The 23,409-nt window shown below is 31.8% G+C and overlaps 1 protein-coding gene across 1 annotated transcript in view; it reads right to left on the bottom strand.

Moving 5' to 3' along the window:
- The window catches only part of Pcdh11x (protocadherin 11 X-linked), a 571,726-nt gene that overhangs the window by 110,222 nt on the left and 438,095 nt on the right, over positions 1–23,409 (bottom strand). The window contains exon 6 of the mRNA XM_090325895.1: positions 13,171–13,194. Coding sequence (XP_090182021.1) covers positions 13,171–13,194 — 24 coding nt within the window. The remainder of the gene's footprint in view (positions 1–13,170; positions 13,195–23,409) is intronic.

Raw genomic sequence — 23,409 nt, 5'->3', positions numbered from 1 at the left:
AAGTTGTGGTATTTGTACACAATGGAATTCTATGCTGCTGTCAGAAAAAATGACATTGCCCCATTTGTTAGGAAATGGAAAGTCTTAGAAAAATCATATTAAGTGAAGTAAGCCAGACTCAAAGGAACTTAGGTTCAATGGTTTCCCTCATTTGTCATAATCAGTAGAAACCTTGGGCTCTACTAGCAGAGATCTGCAATAGAGCAAAACCTTGATACATAAGGCCATACAGTATGAAGCTAATTGAAAAGACCTCCAGGATATTGAAACAAAAGCCATAAAATGAGTGATTGCTGTCCTTAATGTACTATGTTATCTCTCATCTCTTTTGCTGTCCCTTGGTTATCTCATATTGTTACAGTATCTCACTTTGTTATCTGGTATATTGGATTTATTTGTATTTGGTTATTTGAAATTGGATAGGGAAGGGGGGAAAACAAAGACGGGGGGGGCAGAGGGGAGGGTAATGGGGACCAAGACATGTGAAAGGGTATCAATATATGTGAATTCATGCACCTTCTATCTGGCAAATATCATGTAACCCTTTTATTAATTACAATAAAAAATATAAAAAAGATAATAAAAAAAGAAAAAGTCAGAATAAAAATAGATTAGTTAATATGCACTCTTTTTTAAAATATGATAAAAAATTACATTGTTTGATAAAAATTATGCGGATTTTGGGGTGCAGATTCATCTTAGTGATAGAACACTAGTCTACCATATTCAAAGCCTACAGGAATGAAAAAACATTCAGGCAATTTTAGTAGTAATAAGTGTTAATAAGAATTTATATTCTCTAGCAAAATAATGTACAATAAAAAATAACCTCACAAAAGTATAGGAAACATATCAAATGTAAAGTATTGCTTAAATGATTAATCCAAGCATGTATTTGTGAATAATGTAATTTTCCTATGTATTAGACAACAAAGGAATAAAAGAAATGATTTTTTTATTGAGAAGAACTTAAAGTTAACTAATATTATATGGTGATAGGCTAAGAATACTGCAGTGAGTCTAATCTGATCACTGCATAGCTTCCGTATTTTATGCTGTTTATTAGCATTTAACAACAAAATGCTGGAGCTAGACAAAGTGGTGAAGACTATTTTTTAAGAAATAGCTAAATAATTTCCTCAATCTGATAGGAATTTTGAAAACACTTTTTTTTCTTTTGGCCATATGGCTTGTAATCTGGACCTGGGCGCTCTCCCTTAGCTTTTCAGCTCAAGGCTACTGCATTACTCCTTGAGCCACAGTCCCACTTCCCGTTTTCTAGTGGTTAATTGGAAATAAGAGTCTCAGGTTCTTTAGTGACCAGGCTGGGTTTGAAACTTGATCCTCAGATCTCAGCCTCCTAAATAGCTTGGTTTACAGTCAGGAAACAGCATGCCCAAGTAAATTTTGAACACTTTTATGTGGTTAGTGACTTATATAATATTACAGTTAGAAAGAAATATTAACTGTTAGCTATGTATGATTACATAAAATATCTATAAGTAGATCCAAAAACTTTTCAATAGAACTCTTTTCATAAAAGAGAAAATATCACTAAGTTCATTCATGTTGATGTGAACTGAAATACTGATTCTCCTCAGTATTCTGAAAAAGCAAAAGCATACCAATAAAACAATTGAGTTCCCAAGGTGCTTGAGCTGATTAAAAACCTTGGCAACATAGCAGGGTATGAAATTAACCCTCAAAAATCAACTGCCTTCCTATATGCCGATAATGAGAGGAATGAGGGAACAATCAGGAAAGCAACTCCTTTTGCAATCGCCCCAAAGAAAATAAAGTACCTAGGAATTAACTAAGAATGTAAAGGACCTTTTTGATGAAAATTTTAAAACCCTGAAAAAGGAAATTAAAGCAGAATTGAGGAAATGGAAAAACCTCCCATGCTCCTGGATTGGAAGAATCAACATCATGAAAATGACAATCTTGCCAAGGGCTTTCTACAAATTCACTGCAATACCCATCAATAACCCAATGCCATTCTTTAAAGAAATAGAAGAGGCAATCCAAAATTTCATATGGAATAATAAAAGACCTAGTACAGCAAAAAGAATTCTTAGCAGAAAGAACAGCGCAGGAGGAATTTCAATACCAAACTTTAGACTCTATAACAGAGTTATATTGAGCAAAACCGCTTGGTACTGGCACAAGAACAGGCCTGAAGACCAATGGAATAGATATTAACCCATAGACCTATGGCCACCTAATCTTTGATAAGGGAGTCCCGCAAAATATTAGAACAGAAGAAAAACAGCCTCTTCGACAATTTGTGCTGGCCAAAAGGGCAAAGAAACTGCAGACACCTAAAGTTGGATACATCTTTGTCACCCAGCACCAGGATTAATTCCAAATGGATCAAAGACCTTGAGGTAAAAGCAGATACATGAAAACTTTACAAGAAGGACTAGGATATACACTAGGGCTCCTTGGCACAGGTTGAAACTTTCTTTTTTTTTTTTTTGCCAGTCCTGGGCTTGAGCTCAGGGCCTGAGCACTGTCCTTGGACTTTCTCAAGGCTAGAGCTCTAGCACTTGAGCCTCAGCACCACCTCCGGCTTTTTTCTATGTATGTGGTACCGAGGAATCGAACCCGGGTCTTCATGCATGCTAGGCAAGCACTTTAACCACTAGGCCAAACTCCTGGCCCCAGGTTGAAACTTTCTTAATAAGGACCAAGAAAAACAACAAATCAGAGAAAGTCTGGATAAGTGGAAATGCATTAAATTGCAGAGCTTCTGTATGCCAAAGGACATAGCTAGCAAATTAACTACAAAGCCTACAGACTGGGAGAAGTTCTTCACTACACATACAACAGACAAAGGCCTCATATCTAAAGTATATCAACAGCTCAAAAAATTGAATCACTTCAAAACTAATCTCCAAAGAAATAACCATCCAATTAAAAGATGGGCCAAAGACCTAAAGAGAGTCTTCTCTGAAGAAAAATAAGAATGGCCTATATACGCATGAAGAAATGCTTGACATCTCTGGCCATAAAAGAAATGCAAATCAAAACAATTCTAAGATTTCACCTCACTCCAGTTAGAATGGCCAGGATCAAGAAATCTAATAACAGCAGTTGCTGGAGGGGATGCGGCCAGGAGGGATCATTACTACACTGGTGGTGGGAGTGCAAATTCATTCAACCACTATGGAAAGCAGTATGGCAGTTCCTCAAAAGACTAAACATAAAATTTCCCTATGTGACAGTAATTCCACTGCTTGGCATTTACCCACTCGTCCAGAAACAAGGACATACTAAATCCACTAGAGCAGCACTATTTACCATAGCAAGCATATGGAACCACCCAGATGGCCCTCAGTTGATGAGTGGATCAAGAAGATGTGGTATTTATACACAATGGAATTATGTGCTGCTGTCAGAAAGAACAACATCTCCCTTTTTGTAAGGAAGTGGAAAGACTTAGGAAAAAATCCTATTAAGTAAAGTAAACCAGATTCAAAGGAACATAGGCTCAATGGTTTCCCTCATTTGTCATCATCAGTAGAAAACTTTGGCCTTCTAGCAGAGATTTACAATAGAACAAAACCTAGATACATAATTCTATAAAGAATGATGCTAAATTAAAGGACCTCCAGGATATAGAAACAAAAGCCATATAATGAGTGATGGTTGTTCTTAATGTACTATATTATCTCTCATCTCTTTTGCTGTCCCTTGGGTATCTCATACTCTTACAGCATTTCACCTTGCTATCTGGTATATTGTATATATGGTTATTTGAATTCGCATAGGGAAGGGTGGAAAACAAGATGGGGGGGCAGGAGTGGGGCGAGGCAATTGGGGACCAAGACATGAGAAATTGTATCAATGTATGTGAAGAAATGCACCTTTTATGTGGTGAATATAGTGTAACCTTTCTATTAATTACAATAAAATGTATGAAAAAATGAATTGAGTAAACTCTGCCATTTTCACACTGAATGAAACTAGCATCAAATGGAATAGTATTTATTTATCTAAAAGCTGTGTTCTCAATATAATCACAATTTTAAAAATATTTTCATGAATATTCTTTAAAGTTCATATCTCTGAGTCAAAACAGAATGCATAAAATATGTTTATAAATATCCCATGAATCATGTTCAGACTAAAAGGATATAGAATACTTAACATTGTGAAATAAGTTACAATTTAAAAATAGTATTATAAATAAACAAGTATTTGAATCATGAAAATTCAGAATGCCAGTGTCCATCACCTACATGCAATGTTCTCATCAATCATTATTGTATGCATTTTGAAACTGTTAGGAGCCTTAAATTAAATTTGGATAAAAGTACAACAGACAAGGCAAACTACAAGCACATGGTTTTAATGACCAAAAATGAAAAATTCTTCAATAGAATACTAGCAAATCACAACCAACAGGACTTTCATATGATTTTCCAAGAGGACCAAACAAGTCATCCCTAACTGATTAATACTAGGGATGCAATGCATGTAATCATTAGTCAGTCAATATGATATAGTATAGTGTTCAAAATGTATGTGTCCTCCTTAGTTGATGCAGAAAAGACATTTGAAAAGTCTATATACCTTTATGATAAAAATGCCAAGTGAATTTTGCATACACAAATGTACATGAACAATAAAGGCCAACAGCCACCATAGTGTTGAAGAGAAAAAGCTGACATTTTACTATTAGATAAATGGCAATAGGAAGCTTTAGGATATTACTGCATAGAATGGTAGCTGTAGCAATCATTCACATACTATGCAGTTTTAGAAACCTAGAAGAAAAGATTTAAAAAATCAAATAAAATAATTAACAGAGGATAAAAATGCCTAATATAAAACTTATTTGATCGGCAACTGTGCCTCATTGCTGTAATCCTAGTTGATTCACGTGGCTCAAGCATGAGGATCATGTTCAAACCAGCCCAGGTTGTGAAGTGTGTGATAATCTTATGTCCAATTAATCACAAATACACACACACACACATTTATTTAGTGTATACATGTATGCATCAGCATATTCTTCATTCATTTATATGAACAACTTTTTCTCGTGCTTGATGAAATTAGAAATAAAATATATAAATAATGACAAAAATAAAAACAAAGCTATTAAGAGAACATTTTCATAATCCTTATATTTTGTCATCAGGGTAACTGCTAATTATAACACAGAAATACTTTGAATTATGAATTAAATTTCCTCTTCTTTGTCTTTCTGTCTCTTCTTCCTTCTACCCACCTAGAGATTTCATTACAATCCCAAAACTTGTTTCAGATACTCATTTTGTCCACAGAACTCTGGACCTACTTTAAGAGCAGAATATATTCCAAGTTCACACCCATTTGTGCTATAACATCACAGTAGTGTAGTTATCTAACCCACTCTTCTGACTCACAATTTCCATAGATTCTTGGCATATAATTTTAGAAAAAATATCCATTAAAAACAGTGAAAATAACTCCATCTGTTTTTTTTTCTGTAGCTATAAGACATGGTAAGAAATGATTGCAAATACATTTAAAATTACATGTGTACAATTTTGTTTATTCAATGATGGATCTCATGCTGCATAACATAAAATATAATCAAGTTTCAAATTTGGAAATGATTCAAATGATATAATTTTATTGATTATTTTAATATTCAAATTCTATGTATTAGTCATTTAATTTAGTAAGATCTTACCTCAAAAACAAAATGAAAACATACGAGATGAAGGTGTACCTCAGAGGTAAGGCTGGGGTCAATTCCCAGTGTCAAAAACTTAATTACAATAACATACCACTTCATGTCCATTATGATGGCTACAATAAAAAGTACAATGAAAATGATTAGATCTATGAAATTCTATTTAAATCTACAAATGTAGTTGGATGGTGTTGACTTACGCCTCTATTACTAGCTACTTAGTAGATTGACATCTGAATGCTCAAAATTTGAAGTCAGCTCATGCCACACAGCCCAAGAGAGTTCATCTCCAGTTCAGCAGCAAAAAAGAACTTGAGGCATGGCTCAAGTGGTAAAGCATCAGCTGAGCAAGGTAAGAAAATATGGAGACCTATGTTCAAATCCCATTATTGAGAAAAAAATAAAACTTAAACAACAACAAAACTTTGGATAAACAGGCATAATAGATGACTCATTCTTAAGTCAGAGAAAGGCATTTTCTACCAACTCACATTGTCAGTAGCCTCTCTTTAAGTGATATAATTTTTGTCATTTCATAATCAACAACTATTGATAATAAAAGAAAATTATTACATAGTATATCATTTTCTACCTAAAGACCTACAGTTCTAAAACTCTATTATTCACACTTTCAGAACATGAAATTCTGAAAAACATATAAAAACATTTAAAATATATAGCTAAATATCAGGTAGTATATTATTACAAAGAAATTTAGAAAATTTAAAACGTATTTTCTAGTCAGAAAGCAAATTACAGAAAGAAAAAAATACCACACCTAATTTTGAGCTTGGTTAATATTCCTATAGGATAAAAAAGGAATAACCCCAGAAAAGTCATTTTGTTTGTCCCTGCTTAATGACTCATAATAGCTTGTAGAATGACTATTCAATCTGTCTGAATAGGTTTTAAAACCAAAGCCACAGAAATTCACGTACATATTTCATATAATTTTCTAAGTTAGTCACCACTAAAGATAAGTCTGTAAGTATCAAATTTAGAAAACAAATGTAATAAAAGTTGATACTGAATTTGAACTAATTTTATTTTTTTTATTTTTTATTGTATTTAATAAAAGAGTTACATGATATTTGCCAGATAGAAGGTGCATTAATTCACATACATTGCTACCCTTCCACATGTCTTGGTCCCATTACTTTCCCCCCATCCCCCTTGAACTGATTTTAAATGAACTAATTTGTAAGTTTGTTTAAAAGTATAATATCCTGGCAGCATAGTTCTTGATGTAATGAAACATCCGTGCAACAATTTCTCCTGAAATTCTAAAGAAACATGTAAAATAATTCAAAGTTACCTCAATCATGTACCACATTCAGAATAATGGTTTACATATCACTGTTTAGCATCTAAGCAGACAAATCTTTTAAAAGAAAACATATGGACAAACTGCTGATCTTGTATGGACCAACAGTTTCTAAATACAATGCCAAGGTGTAAAGGCTGAAAAAATATTTCATACAATTTAAGTTTTTTGCACTAAATTCAATCTATAAAAATAAACTATAGTGTATAAAATAGTTCAAAATCACATATTTGACAAGATAATCTGTTCAGAATTCTTGGAGTACTTTTATGATTCAAAAGTTAAATATCTAATTAAATATATACGCTTACTGTGAACCTATGAAAAATAAAATATGTTTTACAAGTTACCAAATGAGGTAGATGCCTTTGGATTATACCTGTAATTGTAGCTATTCAGGAAGTTTAAACACAGAAGATTTCAGTTTAAGGAATGCATCAAGAAATAAAAAACCTCTAAGAATGTACTTCTCCAAAGTAATTAGCAAAATGCAAGTGTGGAGGTGTAGATCAGATGGTAGACAACAAATTTGAGGACATGGGTTTAAACCTTATTATTGTGAAAAGGACAAAGTAAAGTGATAGCTTTAGAAAAAATATAGAAATGAATAATACAGCATCTATCAATCTATCTATCTATCTAGCATCATTAGTCTTTAGTAAAGTGCTAATGAATGTCGATACCAGTAGATTTGGTTCACACCATTAATCTGTTGTCAGTAGATTTGTTGATGATGGCCATTCTAACTGAGGACAGGTGGAATCTCTAAGTTGTTTTGATTTGCATTTTTTTCATGTCCAGAAATGTTGAGTATTTCTTTATGTGTCTACTGGCCACTCTTATTTCCTCTTGAGAGAAATCTGTCTTTAAGTCTTTAGCCCACCATTTAATGGGGTGGTTGTTTCTATAACGATTTGTTTTGGGGAGAGTCAATTTTTGAGTTGTAAGTATATTTTAGATATCAGGCCCTGTCTGTTGTATGGCTAGTGAAGATCGTCTCCCAGTCTGTGGGCTTTCTGTTAATTTCTATGTCTTTTGTCATGCAAAAGCTCTGTAATTTAATGCAATCCCATAGATAATATATGGAAACCAAACCAAATGTCCCTCATTAGATGAATGGATCAAGAAGATGTGGTACTTATATGCAATGAAATTCTATTCCGCCATCAGAAAGAATGACAATACCCCACACATAAGCTAATAAAAAAAAAACTTGGAAAAATCATGTTAAGTGAAGTAAGCCAGACCCAAAGAAACATAGGGTCCATGGTTTCTCTCATTTGTAATAAATAGTATATGTCTAGGGTTTTCCTAGGAGAGAATTACAGTTTCTCAATATCTATGTCCATGTGACCATATAGGACAAAGCTATGTAAAATGAACTCCAGGATATTAAAACTAAAAGCTAATCTTTGTGAAAGATTTTATTAACACGGATTTTTTCATCATATTTCAAATATCATGTTTAACAAACAAATATTGAAGAAGGGAAACACTATATGCAATCACTGGCACATAGATTTTGAAACATTTAAAATTAAACTGAGGGTTTGTATGCCATAGGTACATATCAAACTATATAATGTAACATTATGTCTATGGAGTTTATAGCACATCATAGATTTTTATGTCTATGTATTTATGTTTATATCTCCAAGACCCGAATATTAAGTCATCCCTCTTCTGTTTGGATCTAATATCCGAATATCAAGGAGAACATGCACCTTTTGTTCCTCTGGTTTTGAATTGTCTCACTCAACATGATTCATTCTAGTATCATCCACTTCCTAGTGAATGCCATTATTTTGTCTTGTCTGTTGGTGATATAGAATTGCAATATATATATATATATATATATCACATTTTTGTATCCATAATCTGTAGTAGGGCATCTTGGCTGATTCCATAGTTTGGCAATTGTGAATAATGCAGAGAAGAACATGACTGATCAGGTGTCCTTATCATATCCTGGGTTGTGTTGTTCAGGGTAGATGCCCAGGAGTGGTATGGCAGAATCATAGGGATGGTCTATTTTCAGTTATGTAAGAGACCTCCAAACTGCCGTCCAGAGTGGCTGGACTAGTTTACATTCCCACCAGCAGTGCAGTAGGGTTCCTCTTTCTCCACAACCCTGCCAGCATTTGTCATTGCCTGAGTTCAGAATATCAGACATTCTTACTCGTGTAAGGTGGTATCTTGGGGTTGTTTTTATTTGCTTTTCCTTTATGGCCATGGATTATGAGCATTTTCTCATATGTTTCTTTGTAATTTTACCTCTTCTTTTGATATGTCCCTTTTTAGTTCCCTTGCCCAATTTGTGAATGGTGTGTTGGCTTGTTTGGTTTGTTGGGTTTGGCAGAAATTGTGAAATGATCTAATCATTTTGTAAAGCATCTGACTCAGCCCTTAAATTATTAAACATATTTTATAGTACAAATCACATTTGCATATCTAGCATACACCAAAATGGCAAATACATGCCTATAAAATTTAAACATTAATAATGTCCAATAAACACCAAAAGCATCATGCTAGAATGTTGAATGAATTACATTTACTCAAACACTGTTAACTAAAGAATATTAGTTATTATATTATTATCGTGGAAAAATGGAAATTTGCAATTAGTGCATGGAATCAAAAGACTATGATAGTAAACAAACCTAGGAACCATTATTTTTATAAATTTTCATGCTACTGGCTTTTCACATTACCTAAAAACATAATAAGTTTAGGAGAGTCTTGGCATTAATCTCTCCAAATAAGTAAAATTCAAAGAGTTATTGGTAGTAATGGAAACTCAGCAAATGCATTAACAGCATGAGTAGAGTAGTTCCATTTTCTGAATCAAGAAGTCATGTTAGTAGTTTTATGGTCTCCAAAATGTGACAAAATATGTTGAGTAAAATTAATAAGAGTACTTGTGATTATAGATTATTAAGTAAAATTGGCTCATTATAACATTCCTTCTACAGTATCAATATTTTGAACTCAATTTACATTAGCAGAAAAACAATCAAGCAGTCTCAATTATAATACAGCTTTTGCTAGAAATTCTGTCCAAGACATTTTCATATTTTCCTGAAATACAGCCAGTACATTTCAGCTTTTGATACAAAAAGTGTTATGGAAAATTTATATTAGGTAGTTTATTTTGCTATTTATGAAAAAGTATTCTATCTTTATTTTAGTTCTATTATATATATATATATATGCTATGAAATTACTCCCTTGCCAGAACTTGCTATTTTGGCAGTGATTACAGGATGAAGGAAACTTGAAAAAATGACTGTCAGGCACTTGGAACTCAGCAAACATTGCTGACTTGATAGGAAGCACAAAAGAGGAGAGGGGTCTAAAATTCATTCAGAAATTTCTGGTATTCAAGATCTATTAAAAGAACAATAATGCAAATCTGATAAAATAATATTTGAAGAATTCATGTAATGTCATATATAAAAATAAATGTTTTAAAATGGTAAATACTTATCTGTTAATGATTTGCAATGTGAAAATGAGTCATTTTACACCTGTTCACTGAAAGGTTATTTTTATTAATATTATCATGTATATCTATAAATTTAAAAAGGAATCTAGACATGGGGTTGTATCTCTATAATCCCAGGACTATAAAGAGAGGCAGAAGGATATTTAATTCTAAGCCAGCCTGCCTGGGCTATATAGAAAAATGCTATTACATAAATAAAAATTAATAAGTTTTTTTAAACTCAGTATATTCTGTTTTTTATATTCATCTTCTTTTTTGCCAGTTGTGGGGCTTGAACTCAGGGCCTGAACACTGTCCTTGGGCTTTCCTCAAGGTTAGAGCTCTATCAGTTGAGACACAGTACCACTTTGAAATTTTTCTATGTATGTAGTACAGAAGAATCAAACGCGGGTCTTCGTGCATGCTAGGCAAGCACCCTACCAGTAGTCCAAACTCCTGGCCCTATATTCATTCACTTTTAAGAATTATATGTAAATTAGTGACATTAGGATCAATTTATGAACCAAATATTTTGTGAAGCTACTAAAATGTAAGAATGATTTTCAGTGTGACCGTAGAACTGGAATGAGTGACACAGTATAAGGACAAGTTTCTTTATTAGACAAACTTTGTTAGGATTATCCTAGAATTATTTTATATTTAATTACACTACTACTCAATAGAAACATTAAAATGATTTATGGCCTGGGGCCAGTGGCTCATACCTATAATCCTAGATACTCAAGAGGCTAAGATCTGAGGAATGCGGTTCAAAGCCAACCAGGTCACTAAAGTTTATGAGACACTTATCCCCAATTAACCAAAGAAAACCGGAAGTGGTGCTGTGGCTCAAGTGATAGAGCAATATCCTTGAGCTGAAGAGCTCAGGGACAGTGCCTAGGCCCAGAGTTCAAGCCCCCTGGTCTCTCTCTCTCTCTCTCTCTCTCTCTCTCTCTCTCTCTCTCTATATATATATATATATATATATATATATATATATATATATACACATATATATATGTATATATATACACACATACGTATACTTTTGGATCTATGTCTTAAAAGTATAATTTTTTTCAAATAAGTTTTTCAATTTTTTACACACCTTTTCTTTAGTAATTCATAATTTCATCTCTTAATTATATTTTAATCATATACTGAGAACATAATTCATATTCAATTTTAATCTGTCAGTTTCTACATGGATATATCAATTGCTTTTATTGCTAAAACTATATATTGTGAGGGTCACTGATAAAAGAGCTCCCTTGTGTTACTTTCAAACTCTTCTTATTTTATTTATTTATTGTTTTTTGTCTTTTCTTTTTAGGTACTGGGGATCAAACCCAGGATGTTGCACTTGCTAGGCAAGAGCCTTGCCACTGGGCTGCATCCCAGCCCTCTTCTTATTTTATGTTTGGTCCTGGGAATAGTATCCTGGTTCTCTCACATATTAGCTACATGCTGTAACATTGTGCTATACCCTCACCAGTGTTTTATTGTTAAAGTTTTACATATAGGAAAAGCTTAATATATCAAAGCCCGTATAATAGGAAAGTTTTAATATGATTTCTAGAATGTTCCTCATGTTCTGCCATCTATCTTCTAGGTAATATTACATTTGGCGCTCAGTAGCAAAATTGAATAATGAAAATAAAAGTTTCCTAATATAGTGTAAATTCAAACTGTGCAGAGCACTCAACAGGTGCTTTTTCCAAAGCTGTTTAAACACATTTCATTTTTAACTTTGCCAGTCCTGGCTTGAACTTAGGGCCTGAGCACTGTCCTTGGGCTTTCTCATGGCTGGAGCTCCACCACTTAAGACCCAGCAACACTTCCAGCTTTTTTTTTTCCTCTATGTATATGGTACTGAGGAATTAAACCTGGGACTTCATGCATGCTATTCAAGCACTTTACCACTAGGCCAAACTCCTGGCCTGAAGCATGTTTCTTATATATCACTTGCATCAAATATTAGCAAACTAGTCTTCCATAATTTCCAAATCAGTAATGATATAATTAAATTTCATTGTGACCTAAAACTATTTATCAACTTAATTGAATCTTATCCTATTAACTAATTGTTGCATTATCCCACTTTTCAAGCTGCTTGCTGTCTCCAATTTTGTGATGTTCTGGATCACTAGCAAGTAACTATAAGTGAAGAAATAACTTGCCTCTCTGAAACGAATCACTATATAATATCATTGTCAGGAAGTCTGAAAGATATGTTTGGTAAGCATTAACAGCACCGACAACATTAAAATAAAAATTAACAAAGAAACAATTCATCCTTAATGAAACCTTAGACAAAATTCTTAATATGCTTATTTGGTCATAGAAAAAGTGAAAATTTACATTCAAATGTTGTTTGAAAGCAGCCACAAATGACTAGAGGATCATAATGTCCATGCCAAAGTTTCTTATCAAGTAAAAATAATAAGATTGATAACATGCAATTGGAAAAACTGTTCAGGTATTCAAGATTTCCAAGTTATCAAATATTCTTCCAAAATGTCTTATATGAAAAGTATGAATATGTTTCAAACAATGAAATTGTTTTGTGAAAAGAGAAAAGACTAAAAATGTTAAAGACAAACAAGTCAACAGTTCATATAAAAATGAAACATGCACAGTGGTTATGATTTATTTTGGTTTCTACTGTACCTTTCTTTAGTCCAGGAATGAAAGCTAAAAAGAATTTTAATAATGTTAAACACAATACTTTCTTTTATTCCAAAATCATTATTTAAACAGTACTGAAAATGCTGTTACATTACATTTTCAATCTCAACTTCAATTTACAGAGCATAATTGATAGCCAAAATTTTGAATATTCATTCTATTTCATTAAATCTAAAAACATCACAATACTATGTAATATAATGACTTCTCAGGAAGCAGCTATTTGCTCTTTTCTTAAAGGCAATTTGCTTGTGTGTGTGTGTGTGTGTGTGTGTGTGTGTGTGTGTGTGTGTGTGTGTGTGTGTGTGTGTTTATCCTGGAGCTTAAACTCATGGGCTCAGCATTTTCCCTGTACCTTTGTGTTCAAGGCTAGTGCTCTACCACTTTAGCCACAGCTATACTTTGGGACTTTCTTGGCATGACTGATTTTGAATCATGATCTACATATCTGAGCCTCCTGAGAACATAAGATTCTAAGCATTCTGTGGACAATCTGCTTTGTACATTTCTTAGAAACTCATTTTTTTAGTATGAACTCTACATTTTCTAGCTTTATTTTCCTTGATTGCCAGGTCCAGTCCAGTTTTAAACATTAAATATCCTACTGGTAAAATAATGTAAGGAGAAACATTGTTTCTCTTAGTATGCTGTCTCCAAAATCTCATGTGGAAATTAGTAATGATTATTGACCAAAGCTTATAGACAGGAGCAGGAGGAATGCCTCAATAGGATTGCCATCATAGCTTATGAAACATTTCCTATAATTTACTTGCTCTTTTAATGTAAATTCATATTGTTTCTTACAATTAAATATTCAATATTGGAAATAATAAATTTCTAGAAAAATTTAAGCATAGCATTGCTGACTACTTTCAAAATCACCATGAGATCAGGCTTGATATGGAACAAGTACCAAAGCTATTTTTTAAACCAAATAATTGCCTATATAATTCTCTATACAAAACAAATAATTATCTATATACCTCATAATTATCTATATGTAAACTATACATATATTCACAAATATACATATAATTTGCAGTAGTATCAATTTTATAGATCATTCTCTAGTCTGTTCAATGTAAAACTGTAAGACCAATGGTAAAAAATTATTTCTCAATCACTTCTGTGTTTTAAAACATATTCAATTCAAAGGAACAGAAGGTGCATGGTATCTTTAATATGTGATCCAAACAGTACAAGAGCGAGGAGTCAATATTTGTGTACCCAATGTTATGGACATGGTATTGAAAATATAAACATAACTACATAGACATAAAATGCATGACTCTATAGACATAACGTTTTATTACATAGGTTAATCTGTACGTATGACATAGAAACCCTCAGCTTAATTTTAATTATGTTCTAAAATCTAAGTGCCAGTGTTTGCATATAGAAATTCCCTTCTTGAATACTTGTTTCTTAAACATGTCATTTGAAATATGATGTACAATCAATGTTAATAAATTCCTTAATAAAAAATGAAGAAAAATTCAGTAATGAATGCATATAAATTAAATCTCAAAAGTTAAATAACTTCAACTTGGTTAAAATAAATTTGAGTGGACCAAAAGTATTATGGAACAAATAATATAAAACTAAGACAGGAATAATAGACTATAGACAGAATAATTCAAGGGAAAGAATGAAAGTAGAGGTTTTGAGCAATCATAGGTATTGATAGAAGAATATCATTCAATATTTTAAGTTTCATTGATGTATATGCAGTGCATTTCTTTCACATCACAGTGTCTTTTACGTAGAAGCAGCATAACTTCATGGTAATACAATGTGATGTACAAAAGTTACCAAAGTTTTCAAAAAAATCTCTTGAGGTAGCATTGATTTTCCAAATAGAATTCAGTTGCTTCCTAGCCTTCCAGTGCACTTACAGCATTCTCTCTATAGATCTCTTACACTCACATACAGACACACACTTCATTTACTGTGGCAATGAGTCTTGAGATACTTAAACAAGTTTCAAATAAATGAGCAAAACCAGTACAATTTTAGCTCGATAATTAACAAAACACTTGTTTTCATTTGTAATACTCCTATTTCAAGTTGGTCCATATCTCAGTGGTCAAAACTCTAGTTCACTTACTGAAAAGATCTGAAAGAAGGAAATGTGATGATTCTATACTAATTTCTAAGGGTATGGAGCTATAAATAAAATAATTAAAATAAATGACACGACAACAAAAAAACTAGTTAATTGCTTTTAAAACATCCATTTAACACTTTACTTTACAAGCAAAAAAGTGAAAATTAGTTTATAGACTACCGAAGTCAAATATTGTTCAAATTTTATTTTGGAAATTTAGGAAGACAATCCGACTCTATACAAATTTCCAACACTGACTCTGAAGAAGCATTTGAATTTACCAAATAAAACATGGTCAGCAAAATCAGTAACCTACACCCATTTTGAACACATATTTTTGAGAAAGAATCAGATCTTTGTCACTGGACTCATTTACTGAAACATGATACTTTATAAAAGTATTTATTATTGTGCAAAGTAATGGCTTCTGTTTATCTCAAGACAGTGCAATTTTTGTTATATTTACTACTACTGACAGAAATTCAATTAATCAGAATAATATGGAAACAAATTATTTTTTTTAATTTCTTAAGACAAGCCACTCAATATTTTGTACAGAGAGTCACAGAATAAAATAAGTATTTTTAAACAGGCATGTACTTGAAGACTGAAATGACAAATTAATAAACCAACATTTAATTTTCTTTGAGTTTTGCTATTCTAAACCCTTCTACAAGATACATCAAAAGGATCCAATTATTCTTGATATGGTGTTTAGTCACACTAGTATGTCTAGTGATGATTGCAAATGTAGTAAGTTTGTAGTTATCTTATCTATATATGGACTTTGGTCCAATAAAATATTGATGCTGAAATCAATTTTTTTGTTAAATCGTGGGAAAAATAATGCTATATACCCAATGCTGCAATGATATAATTAATATAATGAACATCTTATTTTCAGTGAAAGACATGCTTTAAATATGTAGATTTTAACCTGTATGTTAATTATACTTTCATGCTTTTGGAGTTGCTACTTTGGGCAACTATTATTTTAAAACTTGGTTTCAAAATTGGTAATAGTTGAAATCAGGCTGACTACTTTATTAGAGAGTTATCTAAAATGTTGCAAATTGGTTTCAGTAAACTATTGGGATTTTATTAGAGAGTTATCTAAAATGTTACAAATTAGTTTCAGTAAACTATTGTGATTTTCTACATTAGCTCAATTTTGATTGAATGAACACTCCATATGCTATATCAAATGCCTACTCTTCATTACCTACTTAAATGTCCCTGGTTTTAAAAATTAACACTTTTTTTACTATTCATTATAAAAATCTTTCTACTGTATGTGCCAGCTGTATTTCTACTATTTTATTTGGGGTAAGTAATTGGTATTGTAATAACAGATGGTACTTAGTGAGGCTGATCAAATACACTGTATGCCTATGTGTATCTGTCAAAAAAGAAACCCTCTTGTAAAACTAAATGATACTAATATAAAGTCCCATTTTATGTTGACAATTTTCATATATTTAAAGGATGTAGAGATACCTGGAAAGTTTTGTAGGATAAATTAAGCAAACAAGACAAGTATTGGTTCCCCTATCTGATTCAACATCTCTAGTACATATGCGAAGAAACAATGAAGACAAATAACACAAAATATAAAATAAACACACAATTAAAGGAATGAGTACAATTAGAACCTACGTTTTCTCTACCAAAGCACTCACATACTCTGAAATGCTGCAGTTGACTGATTAGTGCCAAGATACGTTAGTTAATATCATCTATCAAATCTATTAGCTAAAGGCTCTCTACTGTTGCAGGCAGTACTTTAGGGTGTTTTAGTTTATAATTATTTATAAATATTGTTTATTCATATTAAATGTAGCTGAAGCTGTAGCTCAACAGATTGGTCAGCCGAAAATTTCAAATAAGTACTTATAATAACAGATTTTATTGAACTTGGAAGTTTCTAAAAGAAAAAACTTGAGGGATGGATTAGTTTTTCAATTTGTAAAGGAAAATATTAATAAATCCATATTTTTGAAATCTGCCACTAAGCTGCCCAAAATGCTTGAAACAATTGTAGTTCTCAAATATTTCACAGCTCCTGCAGTCTGTTCTGCAGTGGATGATTCTAAATTAAGATGATTTTAAAATAGGATTTGAAAGTCTTAGAAGCTGTAGATTGATTTTCATAGCATTGATGTTTTGTGTGATTTAATGAACACAAAATGCCTCAAAAGTAATAGTGTGTAACATATCCAGTACTAGGTACATTAACTTTATTAGTCTTATTCATGAGAAAGTATATATGCTTTCCTTTACTCAGTTCATGCAATTTTAAGAGTGAAGGAACCTTGATAATCAGCATTTTTAAGTTGTGAACACAGTAAAATTAATGAATTTTAATTAAGTCTAGTGCCAGTTGCATTCATGACATTATATTCTGATGTTTATTTATAATGTAATTTTCTATATAATTGTGGATATTTATGTATTTATTTTTTATGAAGCATATATAATTAAAGAAAATGAAACAATATGATTAATATTTAAATAACTTTATTTAAGTCTGGTTTTATATAGATTACTATATTTTTACATACTAGAGCCTGATAAAAATTTCTTAATATTTGTGAATTAATTTGAATAAGTACCTTTACTATCATAAATAATATATGCTTCCTTCAAAGCAACATTATATTAAATTCACCTTTAACTAATGTGCACAAAAGAAATATGAGCTTTGTTTATTAAAATAATTTATTGTCTTAAACATCAGTTCCAATAAATACATTGAAAGTTACAACTTCTAAAGCTTCAAGTAAATTGATTATGATGTGCATCTCAATATTTGCATACATGTACTTAAGTCATCCAAATAATTGAAGAAAGAATAGTATTAGAAGTGGAATCTGTGTTGTTAACCCTCTTATAGATGTGTTTTAATAATTTTATATGTTGCCTTAGTGCACAGTGAAGTCGTTATTTATTGTAATTACAGTGAATTAATAGTTGAATGGTACTACCATATATGTAATAGTAAAGGAAATCATCTACATTTCATGATTACATGGAAGTTCAAGTTAATGAATCTTGATGTTCAAAACATAAATATTTTGGGTATATATAAAAGGAAAGCATACACTAAAACATAAAATATTACCCAAGGTCTGCTTTTCACAAAACAAGAAAGAAGATATAAATTTTTCATACACTATAAATTTGTTTCTGCATTCACTTGCATTCTTAAGTATTAAAATCTCCTTTTACTTTCATTGTTTCATCATAAAATGAAAACATTTTTCTACTTAGGATAGGGAAATCTTGATAGAAATTAGCTGAAATATGCAGATTAATGTACTTAAGAATTCAACAGAAATTTAACGCAAGAATCTAAACTAAAACCAATTTATATATTTATTAAAAATATGTACTGAGCCAAGTACAGTGACTCATGCCTGTAATCAAAGCTACGCAGGAATCTGAGATCTGAGGATCACGGTTCAAAGACAGCCCGGGCACTAAAAATCCTTGAGAGACTTCTCTCCAATTAAGCACTAGAAGGCCAGAAGTGGCGCTGTTCCTCAAGTGGTAGAGAGGTAGCCTTGAGCTGAAGAGCTCAGGGACAATGACCAGGCCCAGAGTCAAGTCCCAAGACGGACATAACAAAATGAAAGAAAAAAAAATTCCGTTCCTATTCAGTCTTCTAATGTTCACTGCACACAGATGAAACATGATATAATTTGTCTTCTGCTCCCTGATAAGATATATTTGATATTCTGTTTCAATCTTTATACTGTATCATACAGAGAATTAATTATCCATGTACTTTACCTTTGTATGGCTACAAGTCACAGGAAAATAAAAATTCTCCGACCTTAACATTATTTTAAGCAGTGGTAATGTAAACTCACTATCAAATTTTTCTAGTGAAAAGTGAAGGACAGTTTGTACTGTTTAGTTATACTGGATCACATTGTGATTTTTTTTCTAAAATACAATATTTTGTTCGTTCCCTATCATCCATAATCTGTTATGTTATACTAAGTTTGAAAAATATACAGAAAAATATACTAGTATTTTAGTAAAATGAAAACCATTGTTTCAGAAAGATCTAGAAAAGTGCCTTTACTTTTATAAAAAGCACCCATATTTTCCTCTATATTATCAATTATCTTCATAGATTGACAAAAATGTTTCCATATGTTTTTGAAATATATATATATAAATAAAATGAATCTTCTGATTACTTTCTTCCCATTAAATATTTCATCATTCTACAAGTAGCAAAATGAATAACCTCCTAAATATGCAAAGATAATGCAGCATTTCTTCTTAATTCTATACTAAGTATTAGTAAACTCAGAAAAGTTAAAGGCAACCCATTAAGTGTGAAACTTAACAGTTCTGTTCACATAATATTCATAGCATTCATTTTTCCCTTTAGTTCAAATAATTTGAATAACTTTACACAAAGCATATATAATTCTTATTACATGATATAAAGCATATATAATTCATAATCATATTTTATAAATCAATGATTGTGGTGGTAAAAACATTTTGAATGTTCTACATTATGCTAATTAAATTAACATAGTGCTGTTGAAGTTTTACATACATGAAGCTATTTTTTAGGCAATGTATGATTGAATCACAATTATATCTTGGAGAAGAAAAGACAAAATTAACAAATAAAATGTACAATACAGTTGTCATTTTTTGTTCAAAACTAGTGTACAGTAGCTTAAATAATATCATACTATTCAGAAGTTAATTTTTGTTGTGAGTCATGGGCTTGAACTCAGCCTGGGTGCTGTCCCTGAGCTCTTCATCTCAAGGCTACCCCCCTACTCCTGGGCCTGGGCATTGTCCCTGAGCTCTTCAGCTGAAGGCTACAGCCCTATCATTGAGACAAGCCCCACTTACCATTTTCTAGAGGTTAATTGGAGATAAGAGTCTCGGGTCCTTTGGTGCCAGACTGGCTTTGAACCATGATCCTCAGATCTCAGCCACCTGAATAGCTAGGCATGAAACACCATGCCTGGCTTCACTTAAATATTTTTGAATGTGAAGAAATGTTGAACACTTGAGATTCAGTATGTGAAAATTAACTTTTATTCCAGTAAAGTAAAAATGTATATCAACTGTAATGGTGAAAGAAAAAGAAAACTATAAGGCATACCTTTATTTCAAACTTTTCTTTTGAGACAAATTTCCTACTTATACTGTTTGGGGATAAAATTTTGTGTTATTTCTTTTATAGTTGAACATTTTTTTACATCACTAACTTCATTTGCCCAAACACAAATTCTCAATTCATAAGAGCTTCTGAAAACTTGATTTGCTTATGTATTTTCAACTAAAACCAAGAAATAATACTTCTGTTAACTCTACATTGTTTGGACAGACTCTCCAACTTCAGAATACTAAAATAATATATTTATGAAATCCATTACATTAAAATATAGAGATCCATTTTATATTGTGATTGATCTTATTATGTGCCAAACGTTTCTTTTGTGTTGATAATCCCAGATGCTACTAAGCATCCGTATAATTAGCATGTACATATATATATATATCTTTATAAAGGGATGTTATTATGCCGGTGTGTATTTAGCATTTTCAAGTAGTCTTATTATGTTATCCTCAGTAGGCTTTGTGAATGTCTTAAGTTAGTGTGCCACATTGTTGAAATGGACAGATGAATTGACATCTTTCTCCAATGATTAATTAAAACTATATTTGTCTAAGTACAAATACAGATCACAGATGCTCATCACAAAGGCCGTAATATAAAATTAACATAAATTAGTACACATACAGCATGCAAGTAATCCTGTCATTGAAAATGTTATCAATATGAGTAAAATGATGTTGTTTGATTTATAAATGTCTGAAATTGTTTTAATATGAGCTTTAAGACTATAAACAAACAATGCTGCAAAATGAGGAAAGAGATGAAAATGTTCAAAAAGAAATGTATTTATAAAAAAAAAAGAAATGTACTTATTACTTCATTGTATTGCTGTAACCCATCTGTATATCACCTTTAAAAGGACAATAGATAAACTTATATTCCTGTAAGTAAATATATTGGGAAACATGCAAGTATTTACATATGTATTGACAGAAATATGGTAGATTCAATGGAGAACTCAAATAGTGTGATTCCTTAAAAAGGCAAAGCCAAAGGTGAACAAAATAAACCAGGAACAGATACTTGTAAAATGTAGGATGAGATCAAGGCTAGGGGAGAGAGGCAGAAGAGTGAAGAGCTGAAAGTTGAGAATACAGTCAGGAATTCAATGCATATTTTATAAATTAAAAAAGAAAATATAACTTTGGAGCAATGGATAAGAACATTAAAAGCGGTGATAAAGATGCATCGTATTCACAAAATGTTTTGTTAAATGACATCTTTGTACAACTACATAAAAATAGAAAATTAATACAATTATTCTAGATAGTGTTTCAAATGGAAAGAAAGCTCTTTCGGGTAAAAAATACAAATCACAGGATATCTTATATACAATTATTTTTAAAATATTAGACAATTGAGGAAAACTAACACATACTGCTACATATAGTAGCATAAAATAGAAAAATAAACTCATAGTGTTAACTATATAGTTAGACTTCAGTTTTTGGACCTTAGAATGTAATTAAAATTTTAGTGACTAAATTTGATAATTGATTAGCAAGGTAACTAACAGAATTTTCAAACATCTCCCATTACTTATTTACTTGGTATGTGGTTTCCCACTTAATTCTTTTCCCAAAGTCTATGAATGATAATGCTTCAAACTTTGAAGATGGGAATTTACTCTTATATTTTACAAAATTGTAATTATATCAAATTAAGAAAATATCCTCATGACAAAAAAATTGTCATGTTTTATAAACTATTGTGGTGTTTGATCCAGAGGTCTAAATGAAATATTTGACATGAAGTTGATAGATTATTTGACTTTTCTAGTTCTCATTAACTTAGCAATGAAGGAAGTCTCTTGACTACATCATTAATGAATAATCTGAAATTAATATTTAATACTGCATAAATTCTAACATAATTTATAATTCCAAATGAGTCATTTACTAAGAATGTAAATCATTTTGTGCAATAGAAGCAGACAGAATAACAAAAGAAAATTTAAAACAAAATGAAGGAGCAAACAAAGGCCTCATATCTAAAATATATCTACAGCTAAAAAAATTGAATGTCTCCAAAACAAATCTTCAAAAAACAACCATCCCATGAAAAGTTGGGCCAAAGACTTAAAGAGAGACTTTATTTTGAAGAGGAAATAAGAATGGCCTATAGACATGAAGAAACGTTCAACATCTCTGACCATAAAAGAAATGAAAATCAAAACAACTTTGAGATTGCACCTCAGTCCAGTTAAAAAGGCTATTTAACAAGAAATGTAATAACAATAGATGCTGGCGGGGATGTGGCCAGGAGGGATCACTACTACACTGTTGTGGGAGCGTAAACTGGTTCAACCACTATGGAAAGCAGTATGGAGATTCCTCAAAAGACTACACACAGAGCTCCCCCATCACCCAGCAATTCCAGTCTTTGACATTTACCCAATCATCCGAAAACAAGGACATATAAAAGCTAATAACATAACAATGTTCATTACAGCACTACTTACCATAGCAAAGATATGGAAACAACCCAGATACTCCTCAGTAGATGATTGCATCAAGATGTGGTACTTATACACAATGGAATTCTATGCTGCCATCAGAAAGAATGACATCACCCCATTTGGAAGGAAGTGGAAAGACATGCAAAAAATCATATTAAGTGAAATAAGCCCAAAGGAATATAGTCTCAATGGTTTCCACCATTTGTAATAATTAGAACACATCTAGGACTCTCCTAGCAGAGGATTTCAATAGTCATATAGAATGAGATTAAATGAAAGGAATTATAGAATATGGAAATGAGTATGTCTTATGTGATTGTTGTTCTGTTTTTTTTTTTTTTTGGCCAGTCCTGGGCTTGGGCTCAGGGCCTGAGCACTGTCCCTGGATTTTCTCAAGGCTAGGGCTCTACCACTTGAGCCACAGCACCACTTCTGGCTTTTTGCTATGTATGTGGTATCGAGGAATCGAACCCAAGTCTTTGTGCATGCTAGGCA

The sequence above is a fragment of the Megascapheus bottae genome, chromosome X, assembly GCF_031878675.1.
Source record: "Megascapheus bottae isolate mThoBot1 chromosome X, mThoBot2.hap1, whole genome shotgun sequence".
NCBI lineage: Eukaryota > Metazoa > Chordata > Mammalia > Rodentia > Geomyidae > Megascapheus > Megascapheus bottae.
The sequence above is the reverse complement of the archived record's forward strand: the minus strand, read 5'-3'. Positions and strand labels throughout refer to the sequence as shown.